Source organism: Apiospora kogelbergensis, assembly GCF_038363985.1.
Source record: "Apiospora kogelbergensis strain CBS 113332 chromosome Unknown utg000005l_segment0_segment0, whole genome shotgun sequence".
NCBI lineage: Eukaryota > Fungi > Ascomycota > Sordariomycetes > Amphisphaeriales > Apiosporaceae > Apiospora > Apiospora kogelbergensis.
This window is the reverse complement of record NW_027117422.1, coordinates 4,199,964-4,220,518: the sequence shown is the minus strand read 5'-3', so window position 1 is coordinate 4,220,518 and position 20,555 is coordinate 4,199,964. Positions and strand designations below refer to the sequence as shown.

The following is a 20,555-nucleotide window of genomic DNA, read 5'->3' as shown; positions in this document are numbered from 1 at the left end:
CCAACCAAGAGTCAGAGAGCTAGAGCAGGTCTTCGAGTCAACACACAAACCTGCCGTGAATGTATCTCCCGCACAGTTGATTGGGAGCTTTTCTCCTCACTGGTCTTGCAGTAGACGAACCCCCCAGTCCATTCCTCACAATAAGATGATTGGAGCGTCCCGCCCGAAATCACACCACAGATTCTTCCTAATCTGAATTGGGAATCTGGGCGGAATCACAGGGTAGCAGGCGACTCGTGAGGTCACTGCTGTCTACGATCAGGTTTGAGAGTATTTTGTTTAGGGGGTGCTTGCATGTGTCAAGGGAGCCAGCACAGCATGCCAAGCCCTGATTTACTAGCAGCACTAAAGGCGTGTCGTGCTGGTATAAAAATTGGTAGCACCAGGCATGTATGTATGGTGGTGTTGTAAGGCCGATCGAGTACGAAGTGGCCCATGAAGAGTCAGTCACGGAATTCGGAAATCATCAGTGCCTAGAAGTGTGACGAGACTGTGGTGGCTGACAGAAGCTGCCTAGCAGCTAGGCAGTCAAGAGGCTGAAGCTACCCCTCCATCCCGAAGGTAGAGGCCGCATCCGCCGCGCATTCCAACGCCCGCCAATCCCCACTCCAGCTTGCTTGTCTGCCTTGCGCCTGCAGACAGTCAATTCATTATCTCTTGCATACGACCATTCACCAACACAACATCGAAACACCAAGAGTATGCGCATTTGAGCATCGTATTCTCCATTGTGCAACTCCCTCTCGCGACGGCATCCTCTACTTGTTTTTATCCTTCTCCAACCCTTGGTGAATACCACGTCCCAACAACTCGACTTGCATCTTGGACGACCGCTACCTCCAGCCATCCAAACCCCACGGTTTTATGACAGACGTTTGGCAGCAACCCTGTCGCTGGATCGTCTAGCAAAGATGGCGTCGGCCGACCCTATTCTACACTTCTTCACCATTATCGAGAATCAAAGCGGCGTCATTGTGAATGGTAAACCCGCATTCCACTTATATTAGACGGCAACTGTTGTACGTCGGGAGCTGACACCGCCCAATAGAGACACCGAAGCTTGATCTTGACCTCTACATTGCCAACTACCGAGGTATGAACAGTCTTGTCCGCCCGCCAGTGTACTGCTCTGGCATATACTGACAAGCCTTATCTTAGGACGCACCTGCTTCGACCGCCTGCTCTTGGTTGGGCGCAGCTCAGTGCCCTTATGCGTCGACGCCCTTAAAGCTGCCATTACCGAGGCCAAGAAGGGAAAGGATGTTCAGAGATATCGCGACGCATGGGAATGCATCCGAATCGCCGCTCCCAATGAGCCCGAATCCAAATGGGACCCCGCTTGGGTCGAGATGACGGAAAAGGCGAACAAGATTGAGACAGCTCGCTTGGAGGCTGAGCTCAAGCAGTACAAGAACAACCTAGTGAAGGAGAGCATACGGGTAAGAAGCTGTTAACGCGGGCTGGAGTCTCTAGTTCACGTGGCTAATGTCAAGAGTAGATCGGTCTGCGTGACTTGGGAGAGCATCTCGAGCAAGTCGGCGAGCTGGCAGCCGCATCAGACGCTTACCTTCGCATGCGTCCTGAAGCCAGCACGCAGGCTCATATCTTGATCGTTACTAAGCACCTTATTGGCATAGTCCTCCAGAGACGTGACTGGCCGAGTGTGCTAGCAAACGTCGGCAAGATGATGACTAATGGCATGAGTGACGATGAGCAGAAGCTTCACCAGCCATTCCAAAAGCTGGTGACGGGCATCGCAAACCTGCATTCCGACAAGTTCTATGAGGCCGCCAGGAATTTCCTCGAGGTTGGAGATCCTTCGATTTGCCAGAGTTGCAACGACATTATGAGTTTGAACGACGTAGCCACATACGGTGGCCTACTGGCTCTTGCCTCGATGGACCGCTCAGAACTGCAATCCCGCGTTCTGGATAACTCGAATTTCCGGAACTACTTGGAGCTGGAGCCCCATATCAGAAAGGCTGTGTCCATGTTCGTCAATGGCCGTTACTCGGCATGTCTTTCCATCCTCGAAAGCTATCGAGCCGATTATCTGCTGGATATCCACCTCCAGGGGCATGTGCCGGCAATCTTTTCAGCCATTCGCAATAAATGCATTGTGCAATACTTCATTCCCTTCTCATGTGTTACCTTGGAAAGCATGCACAAGTCCTTTGCCAAACCAGGTGAATCGCTGGAATCAGAGCTCATCGCCATGATCCGGAGCGGCAAGCTCAAGGCTCGGATCAACACCATTGACAAGGTAATCGGACTCGTACCCCAGTTGCTGGGCTGTATGCTGACTTATTTCTTAGCTTTTGGTTGCCGTATCAACCGACGACAGAATTGAGATGCAGAAGAAGGGACTCGAGACGGCCAAGGTTTACGAGACTGAAGCTCTGGAGCGAATACGACGAATGAACATTGTGGCCGCCGACCTTGAAGTAAAGGGAAATCGAAAGAGTCAAGGCAGCGCCTTGCCCGGCATTGCTGGCGAGACCTGGTTCGATGATACACGGAGGCAGTTAAGTCAGGCCGAGTCTACCGCTGGATAAAGCCCTTATGGGATTTGGTAATTGGCAGTTAGCGAGGCATTGCGGGCGTTCAAGGGTGTGGATAAATATGGATTTGTGATAGATGGTTTACCTTTTGCAAGACGTTGGCCAGCCAGTCAGTACTTGAGACTTGGCCTCTATGGGCGAAGTGCGAGTGTCAAGCTTCGCAAGCTGGCCCTATGGAGTATGAATGCATCTAGTAATATGAGGTTCAACCACATTCTGTGGCACTTAAACACTGCATCCCCCTATTCTCCTGTAAGCGGTAGTGGCTGCGTCTTTCACCATTCGGTAGGACAACCGCTCTTAAACGAAACCCATCCTATCTTTCTCCCTGAAGTCACAATTTGATAACAGTGGCTGGTGCTTAACCATGGGCTGCCTCTACAGAGACCTTTGTTACATTCATAGGCCAGGTGCCTCAGATGGTGTCATCCGCATCATCATCCGGCCAGCACGTCGCCACCATCAGCGTTCCTTCTTGATCCGCCTCAAATGACAAAACCACGGAGGCACCAAACTGCAGCGGGTTGTTTTCCCACAACACCAGGTCCCTGCTCGGCTCCAGCCCTAGGATTTCTTCCGTGTTTTTCGACACCAGCTGGACGGCCTCGTAGTCGCTGAGTCCGGCGTACTTGGCAGCCCATGCCGCCTCGAGGGCCAGGCTCTGTATTCGGGAGTCGCCTTCGGGTACTGGGGTAACTTCGGGTCAGCAAGAGCCTCTAGATCTAGAGTTGAGAAAAAGAAACGAAAGAGAAAATAAGCGAAAATGCGAGAAAACAGGCCACGGCTTCCAGGAGTCAATGTGGAGGCCTTGGCCTATCACAGAATTGAATCATACAGTAGTAAGGTTGGGATATGGGTCAAAAATGACAGTAGAAAGACAGAAAAACATACAGTCGCCCTTCACCGCGATAGAGTAGAGGACGCCTGCCTCGCTCAGAACGCTGGCAGGGCTACGTGTCAGAGGAGGCCCTACAAGGTAGTCCTTGCCCTCCCAAGTAGCAAAGCCCGGCCGTGTAGCTGAGAGAATGACGGAAATCCCAACATTGGCAAGTTCGGTAGCAACCTGTATGGGATGGAGAGAAAATGAGTATTTTTCTTTCGGCTAGACCAGGGTGCTTTGCGCAACCACTTACCAGAGGCGCTGCGTGTCCGCCGTTGAGAACGATATTAACGTCGGGAAAATCTCGCTTGATGGCGATGATCTGCTGAGTAGCAGCCTGTATGATTTGACGACGCACAGGTCAGTACTATAGGCTGTCTTCCTTATATCTGTGTTCTTGTTTAAGACCGTTAAAATCGATCGACAATAGAAAACATACCAAATTCACCACGGATACGAGTAATGGCATGCGCCCATTCGCCACGAGCCCGTACGCGCTCTCGTTGGCCTTCCCCTTGTTCTCCTTCAGGATGACCCTGAGCGTCTGGATGGCCTGGCTCACGCTTCCCTTGGCCTTATTCGCGTTGCCGATGACGACGTGCAAGCCTACGTCGCTCCGGAAGATGCCCCCGTCGAGGAGGGTCCGTCTGCCACCGGTTCTGAGGCCGACCGAGACCCCTTGCAGCATCCCGTCTGATCCCAGCTCGGGCGGTGTGATGACACGCGTGACGCCGCCCACGCGCGCCCGCTCGAAACCCTTGCCCTCGAGGTAGGCACCGTACTTGGCGTGGTCGATGGACTCGGGATCCCGCACTTCCTTGACCGCGGCGGCTCCGTTTCCGGTCGACGCTTGCGTGGCGATCTCCTTGAGGCCGATCAAGTTGGTTACCGCCGTCAGGCCAGGGAGAAGATACCCGTGCTGAAGCTGCACATATATGGGTTTATCACTGCCTCCATGGGTGGCCACTGAAGCCGCGGCTGTTTCACACACGTCGTGGGTGTCCAGACAAGACAATTGGCCCTTGTCAATGACCAAGGTGAGGTTTACTGCTGATCCCCCTGAGATCGAAACGCCTCTAGTCAGCTGAGGGTAGTTGTCTAGGAAGGATTTTCTGATGCCTTGGATGACGAAGCTCTGGCTTTTCTTCCTTGCTGAGGTGCAGAACTTGTCGACTTCCTTCCCTGTCTTCCTGATACGCATCTTTGGCTCATCAACAGGGGCTAATGGAGCTGCGTGTGCATCCATGGATGACCCAGTTGCCTTTTCGACATCTTCAGACTTGAGCGTGGCCACCCCATCGATGAAGACCTGTTGCGGAGTGGCGCCGATGGATAATGGATGTGAATCCCACTTTGGCCCATGTCAGGATAGCTATCACTTGTCCTAAAGATATACACTTACAACAACTATATCGGCATCGTACCCTTTGCGCACATAGCCAACCCGGTGCGCCATATCGATGGCCTTCGCCGGCACTGAAGTTACCGCTTGTAACGCTTTCTCGGCAGGAAGGTGGAATGCATGACCGACGGCCGCCTGTGATCTGGATCCTGTGAATTCAATATTTCAGGCATGTAATATGAGGTTTCGAACATACAGGATATATTTCGCATTGGTGCTTTCAAAGAAGTGGTCCTACTTTGACGTCAATATCCTTGCGTCACGGGGTAGCTCAGCTGTAAGTGTGTCTTACCGACTTGTATGCAACTGGAACCCCGTGTTTGTCCAATATCGCACCAGCGTACAGATTCGGATAGTAGGCCTCCTGCTTGTATAATGCTATTTCCGCGAATGTTGCAACTGTGATGTTTCTGTCGCCAAACCTGTTCAGTATGGGTGCCCCCTTTCTCCTGAAACCACAGCAAGCAACTTACTCTCCGTAAGCCTTCAGCATTCCGGGGACTTGCCAAGCCTCGATAGCATGATGAAACGCGCGAACCCGTACGCCGAACTCCCGAGTGACCCGGAGCATGGTTTCCATATCTTCCGACTCATAGCAGTGGTTGTGCATCGCGATGCGACCGCTCAAGAGACCAATCGTGGATTCGAGCTCGAGCTCCTCGGGATAATCCTCTGGGAGATGGGCCTGCTCTGTCGCGGTAGTTTCCTCATTCAATGATACCTCCACGGCAGCCGCCTCACACCATTCATCTTGTCTCTCCATCAACTGCTTGGCTCGGCTCAAGTGACGGCGCAGGATGTAGGCCAGCCCGAAGCGGACGTGGTCGTACGAGTGCTTGGGGTTCTCACCGCAGGCGAACTTCATGTAGCGGTGCCGGTCTTGCACAGGGATGCCGCGCTCGAGCAGCATCTCCTCAACCACGTACTCGCCCGAGTCCCCCGACTGGAGCACATTCTTTACCACGGCCCCCTCTCCACCCATGGTGTTGGCCGAGCCTGGAAGTATGAGACTGGTGGTGATTCCACCGGAGGCGATGACTCTGGTTGATTTGTCATATGCCTTCATCGAGTCAATGATTCTCAGGAATGGCGTAAGTGTGCCGAACATGGGATTTATCTCTGTACCGGGGTTTTAGCTCCCCGCGAACTCTGACATATAGGTTCATGGTCATTGTCACAGCAATACTTACCGTTGGTATCTTCACTGGGAGACGTTCCCGGCCACGATCCGGTCGTGTGATGCGAATGCATGTCCACCAAGCCAGGTGTTACATGTCTACCCCGAAGGTTGAATTCCTTGGTCCCTTCGATTGTTAGGTCTTCGCTTGATGAAGGCATGACGGATGTGATGAGACCCTTGGAGAATATAATATCGACAGGATCCAAGATGAAAGACTCTCCGTCGAACAGGGTCGCATTACGCAAGATAACAGTCTCGCCTTGCCCTCGGGCCGCATTCCATCTCGAGTTTGCCTCTCTGTTCTCCGGACTGGGCTCGGCTGGGCGACTATTACGAGCGTCACATGCCACCAAGGCCGCTGCGAACCTGGCGGTGGCTATCGGTGAGATGAACTCCTTGGTTGGCCTGCGACCTATGACCACCCCTCTCTCAAGCAAAATGCAGAAATACGAGACGCCGAGAGCGAGAACTAGGCCAAGGAAGACTGGGATCGAACAAGCCTTGCGTGATCTGCATCTGAAGCGTGGTTGACGGTGATGTGCGTAGGCCCTTGCCTCGTAGGGCGGAGGCGACACAGAAGGACAATCTGCGTCTTTAGACGCCATAGCTTCACAACTCACTCTGACAATCTCTCAGTTGTTCTTCAGCCTAGTTTGGGTACATCAGGAGTATAGGAGTATTAGCACAGACTTCATGGAAGCGTATGGCGAGGTCTTTTCGAGAAGAACCTCCGCGGAAGAATTAGTAGGCTGACGCCATTGCCCCATTACCCGTTATTTGGTAGCATCCCAAAGCCCAAACAAGAAGGAGCTGACGTCTCCCCGCATATATCCATGTACGTATACCACGATCGTATGTGACGCCTACGACACGAACTTTGAACTGCGTAATGGGAAACTGGGTGATATAATCTGATACTCATGATGACTCTGGTATTCGAGCGACGCACGATTGATAAAGTAACATTCATGAGTCGTCTTGCGACTCCATCTTCACTTATGCTACATAATTTATCATTTGTGCTTCGGCGAACGCGACTCCATCGCTCATCTCCCATTAAAGTCGATTGAGTACTGGCTGCTCCTTGGTACGTCCACGCCTCTAGGGGAATTTGATTCCGTAGCTGCTGTCGATCGACTTGATCTTCTCCACCGACTTCTGGTACCCTGGCTCCTTTTCCATCCTTTCCATCCAGGCCCAGAGCTTGGGGTACAGTTTCTCGGGCGGCTGCTCCCACTTGCCAAACGTGCTGAACTGGTCCTTGCCCGTAACTAGACCGAAAGCGAGCACGATGTCTGCGGCGGTGAGCTGGGCGCCGCACATGTAGTCGCCGCCGGAGGTGGTGATCTGCTGCTCGAGGAAGGCCAGGTGCGTCTTGGCGTTGGGGAAGACGAAGGCGGAGAAGATCTGGTTCGCGATCATGGTGGTCAGGGGGCGCACGAAGAAGGGCACCTTGGGGCCCTTAAGGTTGCCCAGCACCATGGCCATGATCAGCACGGGCATAAGGCTGCCTTCGGTGTAGTGCAGGAAGTACTGCCAGCGCATCCACTGTTCCGACTCGCCGCCTGCCTGACCGTCCTGCCCGTCGCGGTATCGCTTGGGCATGAGAGCGCCGCCCTGTGCGAAGTGCTCGCAGAGGTACTGCGTGATGAAGCCCGTCTCGGCGATGACGATGGGCTTGGCGCCGGTGGTGGCGGCATCTGTAGGTGTGATAGAGATGACCGGCGACTTGCCCAAGGCATGAATCTGTTTCAGCTCGGGAGGCGCAAGCATGGTTTCCTTGTTACGATGGAAGAGCTCGAGCTCATAGTCCAGCTTGAGTTCTTCCAACAGCCAGAGGATGCTCTGCGCTCTGGATTTCTCAAGCCTGCCAAAGGGTTAGTTTCTCTCTCGGCCACGGCCAAGGAGGGCAAGTAGGGCAAGTACCAGTAAAGCTTGATTTTTGGTTGCGCCATGTTATTCAGACGATGGGATTCGCGTTGAAAAGGAAGAGGTGAGCCTGTGCGGTGTAGAGATGGAGGAGGGTTGATATTAAAAACATAGTAAACCCCCTCCAGTAAGCCTCGGCAGACAATAATCTGCAAGAGGCCGCTGGAATAGATGTCAGTGGTGGTAAACCCAGGCTGTCGGCTTTAATTCCGCGACCTCTAGCTGCCGTCCCGTCGTCACATGGTTCTGTAAGATGGAATTCAATTGACCCGCGCTGCACCACCTGCTGTCTGTTGCTTGCAGAAAGCAGACTAGCTTCTGCGCCACGCACAAGTACTGTGGCTCAACACCCCTCGAGGCTGGGGCTTGATCCGAGCGTCAGCGACGAACACCACCAAGCTTCAACCGGAGCAGCTGCCAAACCTCGCAACGCAGTCGTCACAGTTCACGAAACCGCATAACACCACACCCAGTGCAAGACGATCAATCACAGTTCGTCAAGATGGCTGGCCTCAAGCACTACAGTACGGCGAATCGCCCACGCACCCCCGATTGGGTTGCAGACGAAGGAGCTAACAATTGCGCCTCGCAGAGATGTCGATGGACCCGGCCATCCAAAAGCTGGGGAGTACGTTCCTACCCGTTCCTCGAACCAATTGATGCCCACGCCGACTTGGATGGATACGAAACATGGGCGCCGCAGTGGCAGCATGCGGAATCGGGCTAACATGTAGCTCCAGACATGACCACGAACCGTCACAAGTACTTCCGCTTTAACCCGCGTACCGCCCGCCTGACCATCGTCTACGCCATGGTTGTGCCCGCCATCTTTGGCGTCTTGGCATATCAGACAGACGTAAGTCCTTCTGCGACCCGGTCCAATGGCTTCAAGTGAGGCGCAGCGAAGGAGAGCTTCAAATATCTGACCGAGGACATATCTTGACAGGGACGATGGGATCTCCGAGCAAAGCGGAGGGGGTGACGTGATCTCCGAGTACTAGAGGTGGGAACGCCGGGAACTCGAAGATGGGGGAAACCAGACTACAGGGGAAGGCGTTGTACATATTAGGGCTCCCACCAAGGAGCAAAAGCCGACTGGCATTGCAATGAGCAGATCTGTGAACACTCCCACGTGTGACCGACCGAGGCCTTGTTGTAGAGCCTTTGATTTATTGATATCAGGCCGTCTTGCGACATAAACATACTAAACCACTAGTTTGAGAGTCCTTGCTTGCAGAGCCAGTATATGATACAACTGTGATATAAAAGGGGCTGCCCCTCACGTTCTAACCCATCAACTGTCGTACGTCCTCCGGTGGCCACCTGACTTGCGCAAAGGTCAGACACCTCTTGATACTCTGCAAGAACTTTCGTGTAACTTCGTCACCCATGACATGACCCCTCTCGCCGTTGTGCAGTTTTTCTCGGGCACTACGCTCGTGAATACCCACCATGGTGACACCAATGGGCCACGCAGCCTTGCCGATGCTCAGGCGTAGGTAGCCATCGTTGGCGTCGACGTAGCGGCGTTCCTGGGCGGCCTGGACGATCTCGACGACGGGCTTGAGCACATCGTCTTCGAGCTCGTTCTTCTCGAAGCGCCGGAACAGCGGCACCATGTTGTCGCGGCTCTGCGTCATGGCGCTGACGGCGGCCTTGCTCTCGAAAGTGTCGCGCCGCTCCTCGCGCGCCAGCGCCGCCTGCCACTCGCGCAGCACCATGGTGAAGTACGACGCCAGCTGCCTGAACAGGTACCGGCGCCCTTCTTTGTCGGCGGGGATGTTGCCGTCGGTGATGCGCATGTCCTTCTCGTCCACCAGCTGTAGCGTCGTCGGGATCGGGCCCCGGCTCACCACCGTCGTCAGCTTGCGGTACCGCCGCAGCCGGCCTTTGTGCGTCTCGCCGAACATGGTGGCCGGCTCGCCCAGCTCCCGCAACTTGGCCAGCAGCTCCTCGCCGGGTATGTCCTCTGTGCCGTCCTCGGGAGCGTCCGTCGATTCGGCGCTATCTTGCTTCCGCAGCTCGGGGAGCCCCAGACGTTTCCTTCGCTGTCGTTCCTCCTCGGCGGTGGCCTCCTCGCGCCGCCGCCTCGTCTCTTCCTCGAGCTTGCGTCGCTTCTCCGTCTGGACAAGGGCTTCTTCGGCGGCGTCCTCCTCGCGCTTGCGTTTCTCGGCGGCCTTGAGTGCGCGCTTCTCCTCCAGCGCTTTTTGTTCGGCGAGATAGGCGGCTTCGCGTTGGGCTTCGGCTTCGGACCGTCTTATGTATTTCTTGGGTTTGTCCTCGGCGGCCGGTGCCTTCGCTTTCGCGATTTCCTTGGACATGAGGGAGGCGAAATCCATGGTGGGCAGCCGAGTATTTGTGCAGGCTGGGGACTCGTGGTTATTGCTCTTGTTGCAGCTGGTGATGCAGTTTATGTGAGCGACCTTCTAGAACATTTGCGTGGGGTGTTCACGTTTGCTAGGATTTAGGGACCGTTTGGCAAAGAGTAGGCCTAGGCCAGAGCCTCAGCGCTAATCGATTTAAGGTTTCCAGGGTCAGTGACAGCTACAGCTACAAGACTTACCAACCTCCACAGCTGGAATTGGAGCTGCCGACAGAGGACAAAGCCTCGGATCTGACCTCTACTTCTACTTGTATAGCTCGCAACCTCATCGGCACCTCTGCGAGCCCTCGGGTCGCGTTTTGGGAAGAATTCGTATCAACATCCATAATGACTTGAAGCGATACCGTTCTTTCCTTTGGCAGCAGAGGAAGCAGGCCTTGCGACTTATACACAGACAACAAACAAGATGGAGCATCGCGACAAACCTCCATTCGCTTTACAGCTGTTCTATCGCACCGGTGCATTTCACAGGTAGATATGGTCCTTGTGATACAATTTCATCGATGCTTTCTCGCTAACCTGCCGCGCCTCACCCACTCGCAGGCCCGACGAATTCTCTGCGCACCGACTTCCGCCGCATCTCACTGTTCATACGTGGGATGACTGCACACTCCTCGAGCTGGCACACCACTTGGCCGCGTCCCCCTGTTTTTGCTGCCGGAACCCGCCATCGGCACGCGCCTGGTCTTCCGCCTCATCTTTGCCGACACGCGCAGCGCCAATCCTTCCGTCCACCACTTTTCTAGCTGGGATGGTGGAGGCAAGTTCATGGTCAAGGAACTCGGCAGCCTCGTCATAGGGGATGGCGGGCCAGGTCTAGATCCGGAGGACCCCGAACTCGCCAAGCAAATCGACCCGGACACGGATGCAAACAAGACGCTCGCCGACGCGCGTTTCGTCGTGGGCGATTACATATCTGTGGCCATATTACCGTCGCTTGAGGACGGAACCGTGGCGCCCACCAGCAGTGCGAGGATGGGACGGGGTGCTGGGGCCGGAGAAGCGGGCCGGGTCCGTGATCGATTTACCGGCATGGCAAGCGGTCCTGGTGGCCACAGACATAGGGAGAACGGATTCGGAGGTGGCGGGCGTCTGGGGAGAATTCGCGGGAGAGGAGGGGGCCGGGAGGCTCTGATGGATTTGGACGTGGTGGAGTGCCCATGGGCGAGTGGAGGAGGGGAGAGAGGTTGCCAGATGCGTCCTCAACTGGACGAGGCAGGGGCAGAGGACATTTTTAAGGAGGAACGTTGCCAGACGCACCCCCAGCCTGAGAGGGCACGAGGAGAGGGCACCTCTAAGGGAGGTCGCTAGACAGGCTTCTGGCCGAGCTCAGAAGGGACAGCTTATCACGAGAAATGACTTCCCAATGCGCCCCCACACGGAGGGGGTGGGCGCAAAGGGAATTTCTAAGGGAGAAATAATTCAGGACTATCCATTTCAAGAAATCATCCTTAATACGAGGATTGCTTTAAGATGCAGACAGGTGGATGGATTTCCGGAGGCTTTATAATTGTTGCACGATTGGTATACATGCAAGATACCACAACAAAAGAAAGATTGGAAGGGGGTCTTGCCGGGGATCGAACCCGGGACCTCTCGCATGATAGCATCAGGGTGAACCCTAAGCGAGAATTATACCACTAAACCACAAGACCGAAACCCGTTCCAGGTTCGTGATAGCCTCGGGCTTATGATTGTTTCTAAAAGATGGAGTGGGATGGTTGACGACACTGGCCCAAGGCTCTTGGCTTATCGGTGGTGGTAGTATCGTCGGGGACGACAGGATGTGGGCTGATCAGTCCCGCCGCCCTTCAAGACCTACTAGTAGATCGTACGACCCGTCTCTACAGGTACGGTCAAGGGTCCTGAGATATCTGTGCTGAAGGATGGACCAATAAGTCGGGTACCAAAGAGACTAGCACCCCTTACAAGTTAAGTGAAAGGGACTATTATGTACGAGTGAATATAGAAAGGGGCTGAAAGGGTGTCTCGTTCGTGACATCTCTATAGTAGCAATATGTGACTTGGGTTTTGGGAGACATGCAATCAGGACAAGTCCACCCGGCCTGTGTCCGTGGATGGGAGGTGACTCGTCAAACCGTAGTTTGTGTTACCAATGTGTTACGGGGTATCCACCATCACACAAGACATGATATCCGAATCCTCCGCATCAATGCAGGCCAAAGGCAAGACGACGTTTCATGCCAATTGAAACCCGTCTCTCCAGGCAGGAGACCAAAGCATGATACTCTGTCATACAATTGGGGAAATGCTCAGGATACGTCGACGATATGGAGGAGTAATGCTCCCCACGGGCCGGGGAGAAGGAGCCTTGAAGCCAAAGAGACGAGCCTCTATTCTCGTGGAACTGCCGCCGGATGTTAGCAGCGGCATCAACCGTGAAGGAGGCCGGCAAGCCTTGAAAGAGCAAGTTACTGAGATGATATACCATATTCTTGTTGTGGGTGTTGGGGCTGAGCCCGAGCCAGATTTGCTACCGTTATTGCAGCTACCCACGGCACCATTACAGAACCTGCTTGGAGGAAGGGGACGCTCGACGGACCCCCAACAATCGCCCACTTGATGAGACACTACATTATTAGGAAGAAACCTCAGGCGAGAGCCCATCTGTCCAACTTCTTCAACTCGGCCTCGAAGTCTTCCATAATTCAGCCACGATGACGGAAGAAATCCTCGCAGACCTCCAGACACAGCTGCGGCAGATGGAACTCGCGGCCTTGTCTCTACCAATACAGGCAAAGAGGGTTTCAGGGCGAAAATGGAATCCTTTTCCGGACAAGTGGATGACTGCGACGATATTCCAACCACAAGGCACAGTACATAGATATCATCTTAGGGTGAGGGAAAGCGACAATATGTGGCGAACCAACTCAATATGTGGCATGAACTACTTCTTCCATTCGGGCTTTCACCTTCACATCATTGGGAGAGCTTAGAGGATTGATCCAAATAGGACGTCTTATTTTGTGCCATACCATGGTCCATATTTACATGTGAAATAGAAGAATATACAAAAAAACGGTATGGCAGTCCGGAATCCACCGCAACTGTCATCCTGAGTGCGACTTCATCGCTCTCTTTGCTTCAAACAGCGACTAACTGCACAGAAAATGGTGCGTAGCCACCCACCCCCAAGTCGGACGAACCGTTTACTTGGACAGGGTGAGCAGACCGGGGCGGTAAGGGAGGAGGTCGTAGTTGCCGCCGGCCTTGGGGTCACGGCCCTGGTACAACAGCTGCAGGTTGCAGGCGTCGATGGTGAAGGTCTGGTCGGCGTTGCTGCGGATGATGTCACCGTGGCTGATGTCGTTGGTCCAGGTGGCGCCGCTGTTGGCCTTGCCGGCGAAGGGGGCGGCCTCGGAGCCGGCCTGCTCGGTCCACTTGCCGTCGAGGGTGGGCGAGGTGAAGGAGCGGAAGTAGCGGCCGTTGGCGCCCTGGGCCTCGACGATCATGAGGTACTTGTTCTGGCCGGCGACGGTGTAGACCTGAACGGCCTCGAACAGCCTCTGCGGGGTGTCGCTCATGATGATCTGGGAGGCGGTGCCGAAGTCGCCGGGGAAGTTGCCGATGGGCATGCTGGCGCGGTAGATCTTGCCGTTGTCGCCGCAGAAGAACAGGTACATGTTCTTGGAGTCGCCGATGACGGTCTGGTCGATGGCGCCGGTGCCGCTGTCGGCGATCTTGCCGCTGAAGAGCGGCTTGGCGGCCGACCAGCCGTTGGCGTTGGCCGGGTTGCTGCTGGTGCGGTAGCTGAAGGCGGTGGGGCCCCACTGGTGGGCGAGGATCCAGGTCTGCTTGGGGGCGAAGTAGAAGATGGTAGGGGCGATGGCGGAGCCGCCCGTCATGGTGGTCTGGGCGGCCTTAGCCATGTCCTTGAAGTCGGCAAAGGGCGCGAAGGCCATGGAGCCGTAGCCGGTGCCGGTGTCGTGGTCCGAGGCGTAGACGAGGTGCTTGCCCTCGAAGGGGACGTGGGTGAAGTCCTTGAGGGCGGCCAGGCCGGCCTTGGGCTGGGCCAGGGGGCCGCTCGACGTCCACTTGTAGGTGGAGGGGAGAGGGCAGCCCGCGCGGGCGTTGACGGCAGCGGCAGAGGCGTCGGTGGCCGGGGCGGCGTCGACGAAGGTGGCCGAGAGGAGGGCGGCAACGAGGCCGGCGTTGGAGGTTTGGAACTTCATGACGGCGGTGGTGGCGGCGGCGGTAGTAGTTCAACAAAAAAGCTCGAAATGAGATATAACGTTCTTCTCCTGGAAAGGTGTATGTACAGAAACGAATGTAATAGGCGAAGCAAGGCTATGGCTCGCTTGGTGTTATTGGCTGGAAATGAAGGTGAACTGAGAGTGGTGAGGAGACCAAAAAGAGAACCCCAAGCTTGGCGATTGCCATGGCATCTTATATGTTCCTGCATTGCCTCCCAGAACGGAACCATGGTGTTTCATTGTGCCTGGCCAAGGTGGACTGACTGGGCGGGCTCGTGGACCAGGGGCCGAGGAGGTGGGACGTGGGACGTGATCTCTGGCGATGCCCCCTTGTTCCCAGCTGACACATCCCTGCCGCTCATCCATCTGACGTGCCGAGTAGCTGAGGCGACACTGGAAGGCTTTGGCTACGACAATTCTTCCGTCGGGGCCCAGCGCGCACACGACGAGTCAGTCCGGCAATGGGCGCTGCGGACAGGCAACATTGCATACATGACGGTGCAGGGTGCAGGGCAGAATGCTTGTAGAACGCCCAGAATGCTTGTCTATCTGCTAGTCTGTCTGCTAGCCTGTCCGCCGGCCCCCGTCGACCCGTCGACCTGGGCCGGTAATTCCTGTCTGGTAATTGCACCGGTTTCAAGTACAGCAGGAACTAGCGGAGAGAACCCATCCCACCAATCATGGCGAAACTGAGCCTTCTCCGCATTCCCATCGCCAGCCCGTACGCAACACACGACTCGCCGACCGCTGTCACAGGTTGGTCGACGCTAAACCCGTCGTCAACCAATTGCCCGGTCACCCTTGCCCTAATGGAGGACCGCTGCCGGCAATGGCAATGGCAATGCAAAACAAGGCTTTCGAGGGCGAACAAGCGAGCGAACCACGGGCGTGGGATGCCATCAGGCCATGGCGCGTCTGATTGGCCCTGGACATGCGATTGATTCAATTGCTGTTGCAACTCACCAGTGTCTATCCTTTTCTTTTCTTAATCACTAGGTGCTTGCTTCTCAGCGCGACCGGCGCAGCTGTACGGATAGCCGATTGGGATTGCATTGGTGGAATAAAACTACATCTTCGACGTGCAACCCGAACACAACAACCTCCTTCCCATATATCTTTGGTATGCAAGTGCAACTATATACAACCGAAACAAAGTTTTACAACGTGACCAGCGTGCCCTATGCGGCCGTTGGTGCACGTAGTTTATGTGGTAGAATGCAATTCCCACGTTCTGCATTCGGTGGTTAGTCCAGTGCACGTGAATGGAGGGTAGGCAGCTCATGGGGAACATCAACTTACACAGAATGCCAAACCACGTCAAGGCCTCGGTCTCGTTGGTCGGGACGACGTGGCCAAAGCCGTGGCCCCAGATACCCTGGAGACGATCGCCGTAGATGTATTTGGTCAGACGGGCGCCTGGCGAGTTGTTGATGGTCTGCTTGGCGGTGCCCGGATAGCCGAAGATGCCCGACCACTCCTTGATGGACTCGTTGAAGCTGTTGATGTTGAGCGTCTTGTCGACGTCGCCGTGGTAGACCTGCATCTTGGGGTAGGCGCCGGTGTAGCCAGGGTACATCTTGTGAACCTGAGCCGCCCACTCCGCCGGCGACTTGTTGACCTGACCACCCGCGCACTGGCTGTTCCACCCGCGCACCGAGCCGGTGCGGAAGCATCCCGCCGGCTCACCGCTGAACTCGGACGCGGCTGCGAACATGTCGGGGTAGACGGCCGCCATGACCTGCGTCATCATGGCGCCCGAGGACTCGCCCGTCACGAACACCCGCGTAGCGTCGCCGTTGTACTTCTTCAGCGCGTAGCGGACCATGTTGGCCAGCCCGGTGCTGTCGCCGCCGCCCTCGTGGGTGAGGGTCTGGTCCGACGAGACGTCCCAGCACTCGCCGTCCTTGGGCGTCTGGCCGAAGACCAGGACAAAGCCGTGCTGCTCGGCCATCTGGCCGTACTTGGTCGACCCGAAGAAGGAGCTCGCCGTCCAGGCGCACGCGTGCAGCACCAGCACCACGGGAGGCTTGGCCGCCAGCTTGGCGGGCACGTAGGTGAACATCTTGATGCCCGACGGGTTCTTGCCGAAGTCTTGCACCTGCGTCAGCGAGCCGGCTCGGGGCTCGAGCTGATCAGCCGCGGGGGCGGCCATGGCGAAGCCGCTGAAGAGGGCCGCGAGGCCAGCAACCAGGTTAGAAGAACGCATCTTGAAAATCAGATTATATGCGGCAGATCTCGAGCGACGCTTGGGGTGATGCTATCAGTTGAAAATGAATGCGAGGTGAAGTAGCAGGGACTAGCTCAACCAGAGTCGATATATGTATGTACCTGCTTTCCTATAAAAGAAAAACAAGGCGGGAGAGCTAAGATGTGAGATTGGATGAATCTGGAGCCAAGCTTCTGTCGATCTTCGGCTTAGTATGTGCCCCGGATGGTAATCTCCCGTTTTGAGGCGATGGCCAAGATTCTCCGTCAATAGCAATAGCGCGCCTAACCTTTATAGTCGCAGATCAGAATGGCCGGGCTCTGGAGTGCAAGGGTACCTGGCGAGCGGTGGAGAAACAATCAAGTGGTGCAATATAGGATGAAACTTCGTCCTATAATGGGCCCTAGCCGCCCCCTCCCCCTGAGATGGCCTCCTCGCTCCACCATCATGCTTGGTGGCCAGATCCAGATCCGTCATCGCGTTAATACGTCACGGATGCCGCTCTACTCACACCGCATAGTTATTGACAACACGCGAGCGTGGAATCATATGTCGCCCTCCTCTTTCCTGATTCATTGCTCCTTGGATCGAACCAACTCGAAGACAACGGCGGAAGGGACGTTGTTCACCCCAACTCTAAACCAAGCCAACACGAACATGAGATCCCCGGTAACTTCTTGTACCGACTGGGAGCTCGATGCTGTGCCATCGAGGGTTCTACTATAGGGTACGAGGTTGCCAACGGAACCAGAACGAAAGTTGCTAGCCAGCAAGCCAGTCATCATCGGCTTCTTCTTCCCCGTCCACTATGCCTCCAGCTGATTGGAGCAATGTTCGCGGCTGGCGCTACTCTCCAACCACATCATCATCTTCTGCGGCGAAGATTCACACGCCTAGGCCGGTCAGAAGGACAAGGCCTAGCAGTAGACTGGTTGATCTCATCTTATGTCTAAATCTAGGTCCAATTTTAGTTCGTGAGTATGAGCCCTGAATAGATATTCAGGGGCAGTAGCGAGCTATAGTTCCAATACTGCAGTGTCTGACGTCCTCCTACACGGCGTCTAGGAGTCCCTGGCTGTCCGCACCTTAGCTGGTCGCAGCGATCTTTGAAATGCCAAACATGTTCTCCGAGGCTCGACCGGCTCGACCAGCTCGACATAAAGACACATGCTTTAATACCCTTCATCATCACAAATGAAAGAATCTCCAAAGCGTGTAGATCCTCTTTGTCCCAAGGCATCTCCGATCCTTTAAAATGCTCAGCTACGTGGTGGACCTCTTTAGTAGCAATCCTTATTGCTGAAAAATATCACCCTCTGTGAATACCCCTGATGTGAGTCCGGCTCAGTAGGCGAATAGACATATGATAAGACTGCCTTCCAAAATATGCATTCGATGTAGTCTTATCATCGCAGAAGGTAACCGCAGCCAAAAAGAAGAGCAAAAACATACAACACCGAGGATTCCCAGGTCGTCACCGACCCTAGTACTAATTCGGCTCTCTGCTGCTTATATATGGGAGAGCGGACGGGATCCCTAGTATTCAGCAGGATGTGGTCGTATGTATCAGTTTTGAATGTTATTATTATTTATAAAGTTACACTTTTTTGACTGTCAAGACAGCCCCTGAGTTCGGGCGACCCAAGAGTCACAATGCTTGCCTTTCTCACATATTCTGCTGCCTTAAGATTTCCAGTTGCAGCTGCAGTTAACAAGGGTTCTCCAAAATAAAAGATACTTTTGTTTCCAGTTTCTGGGCTTGAGGGTTTACTTCAAATAGTCTTGAAAACAACACTTTTTTCCACATGTGCCGCCTAGTCAAGCGGCGTGAAATGTATCTCATCTGAAGTGTCTTTGGCAGAATATTTCCTACAATGCCTCGTTTGGGGAAGGGGTTCTTGCATGAGTCTCTCTAGGAAACTCTCTGACCTTCGGCTTCTTGGCCACATGGCAGACGTACTGAAACGAATGCCCTGTAGAGGAGTCCCCCTGAATGATACTCGTTATACTCCTCTTTATAAATGATTTGAATCTATCTTAGGGCCTTGCCTCCGATGATGGCCAACCACGTCTTGGTGCTCGTCCTTGAATATAGCTGCTAGGCCATATGTGTGCGTCCAGCAGCCCTGGCGGCATCCACTTGTCATTGCTACGTTCCACCCGGGGATCAATGCCGCCCACGGGTGTAGTATCAGGTGGTGGTGAGGGTGAGGGGTAAAGTCTCCTAGGCGGCGAGCGGTGTTCCGGGAACAGGTTGCTTCTGCTCTCAACAAGCCATTGCTGGACGGCAACCACATCGACGCGGTTGCATCCTCCTACCAGCACCCTGAATTGGGTATCGGCCGGCAGGGCGGCATGCAGCTCCCAGTTCCCCAAGGTCCTCAAGAGATCCTCCCGCATGCTAGTTAGCCTCGGATGCATATTCGTCACGAAGTCGCGAATCGTGACGTGTCCGCCCTCGGTCGACGCATGGACTGTCAGCTTGCAGTTGGCGTATGGGTTCCCTTGACCACACCACACTTGACCGCAGAATGGGCACGGACCCGGAGATTGGTCGTCATCGTCCAGACTGGGGAAGTCGGGGGATGTTATGTCACTTTCGAGGTTCAGTTCCCACCAGTAGTCACTCCATTCGGAGACACAAGACACATCTATCGTCACCGAAGACGCCTTGGGGTCCGATAAAGAAAGCTGCGACACGGCATGCCAGGTTTCGGCGCCGTTCTCGTTTGTTCGGGAGCAGCAAAATGACTCAGGCGATGGGTCTTCAGGATCATAGTAAGCGTGGCGCATGACCTGTACGGCTTTTTCCAGAGGGCCGTCGAGAGACCATAGAAGACGTCGAATATCTCTGTTCACTTGACAAGTCCAATGGTCCCCCTATGAGCCCTTCGTAAGAGGAAAAAGGCGGTGTCGAGTCCCGGCTCTGATCCTCGTCATCCACAGGTGCTATAGGGGTCGTCATAGTGGGAATGAGCGAAGATCAGAAAAAGCAATGCTAGTATAAAGGATAGGGGAGAGACTGAAATATAGTTGCTATACAGAAGCGAAGTAGTCTAGTGTTATACAACAAACTCTCCCTTTTTGTAACGATCAGAGATCCCGGGCGGCACAATACACGCAGCTCCACCCGGCCACTGCTGCCTATTCATCTTCTTGTTGTATTCCCCCCTCAACTCCTGCAACGGGTGCTCTTGGCCATTGTGGGTTCCTTGCCCCATGCAGTCATGGCCGCGGAGGTGGGAAGGGAAGTGCATTGATGTTGATGGATGCCGGCACATGCCAGCTCTGAGCTGCATGGCACCACATATAACGTTTAATATCTCGATAGACAGATGCATCGAATTGCAGGTTCTGGGGTGGCATCCTGTCCCGCTGTCATGCAGCGCCGAGTCATGCCATGGCCAGTCCCGCGGCCCGCCCTTGCCCTATGGGGCTTCAATCCCGGGCGGTGGAATGCTACCTGCCCTACACGGCTCTACCGGGACCGACGGCCATCCACCTTCCCCAGTATCATACCATAATCGATCAGGACCATCCATCACCTCATGGTTGTTCGGCCGAGATTACCCTCGTGGAGCGACTTAGCAATGACAAATCATGATAAATCGATCAATGGTATTCCCCTACTATAGGCCTACTATAGTGTGAGTACAGGGGTCCGTCAAGCATACACATATATAAATACCAAGTTATGTCTGTCGGATTCCATTTACCTCTAAGTCTTTCTCGTGTTCACCAGATAGAACCACCCGCTCAGTATTCACCCTTTCGTTCTCATACTCGCCACCTGCTTCTCA

The 20,555-nt window shown here is 54.7% G+C and overlaps 9 protein-coding genes across 9 annotated transcripts; 3 read left to right on the top strand and 6 right to left on the bottom strand.

The window, feature by feature from the left end:
- Positions 1-911: 911 nt before the first annotated feature.
- PG998_007982 (COP9 signalosome complex subunit 1) lies at positions 912-2,555 on the top strand (the record flags this gene model as incomplete). The annotated part of the gene is made up of 5 exons (XM_066874798.1): positions 912-981; positions 1,049-1,093; positions 1,159-1,439; positions 1,499-2,263; positions 2,316-2,555. The coding sequence occupies 5 exons, from the start codon at positions 912-914 to the stop codon at positions 2,553-2,555; spliced, it is 1,401 nt and encodes a 466-aa protein (XP_066730743.1).
- Positions 2,556-2,976: 421 nt separating this feature from the next.
- On the bottom strand, positions 2,977-6,628 carry PG998_007981 (carbohydrate esterase family 9; the record flags this gene model as incomplete). Its single annotated transcript, XM_066874797.1, has 9 exons — positions 2,977-3,248; positions 3,453-3,624; positions 3,695-3,778; positions 3,881-4,792; positions 4,844-4,985; positions 5,040-5,077; positions 5,136-5,265; positions 5,317-5,962; positions 6,034-6,628. The coding sequence occupies 9 exons, from the start codon at positions 6,626-6,628 to the stop codon at positions 2,977-2,979; spliced, it is 2,991 nt and encodes a 996-aa protein (XP_066730742.1).
- A 496-nt stretch (positions 6,629-7,124) lies between these two features.
- Positions 7,125-7,978, bottom strand: PG998_007980 (glutathione S-transferase; the record flags this gene model as incomplete). The annotated part of the gene is made up of 2 exons (XM_066874796.1): positions 7,125-7,890; positions 7,950-7,978. The coding sequence occupies 2 exons, from the start codon at positions 7,976-7,978 to the stop codon at positions 7,125-7,127; spliced, it is 795 nt and encodes a 264-aa protein (XP_066730741.1).
- A 476-nt stretch (positions 7,979-8,454) lies between these two features.
- On the top strand, positions 8,455-8,847 carry PG998_007979 (uncharacterized protein; the record flags this gene model as incomplete). The annotated part of the gene is made up of 3 exons (XM_066874795.1): positions 8,455-8,476; positions 8,545-8,580; positions 8,693-8,847. The coding sequence occupies 3 exons, from the start codon at positions 8,455-8,457 to the stop codon at positions 8,845-8,847; spliced, it is 213 nt and encodes a 70-aa protein (XP_066730740.1).
- Positions 8,848-9,238: 391 nt separating this feature from the next.
- On the bottom strand, positions 9,239-10,291 carry PG998_007978 (potassium channel regulatory factor; the record flags this gene model as incomplete). The annotated part of the gene is made up of 1 exon (XM_066874794.1): positions 9,239-10,291. One exon carries the CDS (start codon positions 10,289-10,291, stop codon positions 9,239-9,241), a length of 1,053 nt encoding a protein of 350 aa, XP_066730739.1.
- Positions 10,292-10,741: 450 nt separating this feature from the next.
- On the top strand, positions 10,742-11,646 carry PG998_007977 (uncharacterized protein; the record flags this gene model as incomplete). Its single annotated transcript, XM_066874793.1, has 3 exons — positions 10,742-10,793; positions 10,879-10,929; positions 10,955-11,646. The coding sequence occupies 3 exons, from the start codon at positions 10,742-10,744 to the stop codon at positions 11,644-11,646; spliced, it is 795 nt and encodes a 264-aa protein (XP_066730738.1).
- A 1,859-nt stretch (positions 11,647-13,505) lies between these two features.
- Positions 13,506-14,528, bottom strand: PG998_007976 (Alpha-L-arabinofuranosidase axhA; the record flags this gene model as incomplete). The annotated part of the gene is made up of 1 exon (XM_066874792.1): positions 13,506-14,528. The coding sequence occupies one exon, from the start codon at positions 14,526-14,528 to the stop codon at positions 13,506-13,508; it is 1,023 nt and encodes a 340-aa protein (XP_066730737.1).
- A 1,155-nt stretch (positions 14,529-15,683) lies between these two features.
- On the bottom strand, positions 15,684-16,755 carry PG998_007975 (PHB depolymerase family esterase; the record flags this gene model as incomplete). Its single annotated transcript, XM_066874791.1, has 2 exons — positions 15,684-15,727; positions 15,849-16,755. 2 exons carry the CDS (start codon positions 16,753-16,755, stop codon positions 15,684-15,686), a joined length of 951 nt encoding a protein of 316 aa, XP_066730736.1.
- Positions 16,756-18,792: 2,037 nt separating this feature from the next.
- PG998_007974 (uncharacterized protein) lies at positions 18,793-19,548 on the bottom strand (the record flags this gene model as incomplete). The annotated part of the gene is made up of 1 exon (XM_066874790.1): positions 18,793-19,548. The coding sequence occupies one exon, from the start codon at positions 19,546-19,548 to the stop codon at positions 18,793-18,795; it is 756 nt and encodes a 251-aa protein (XP_066730735.1).
- Positions 19,549-20,555: the final 1,007 nt, after the last annotated feature.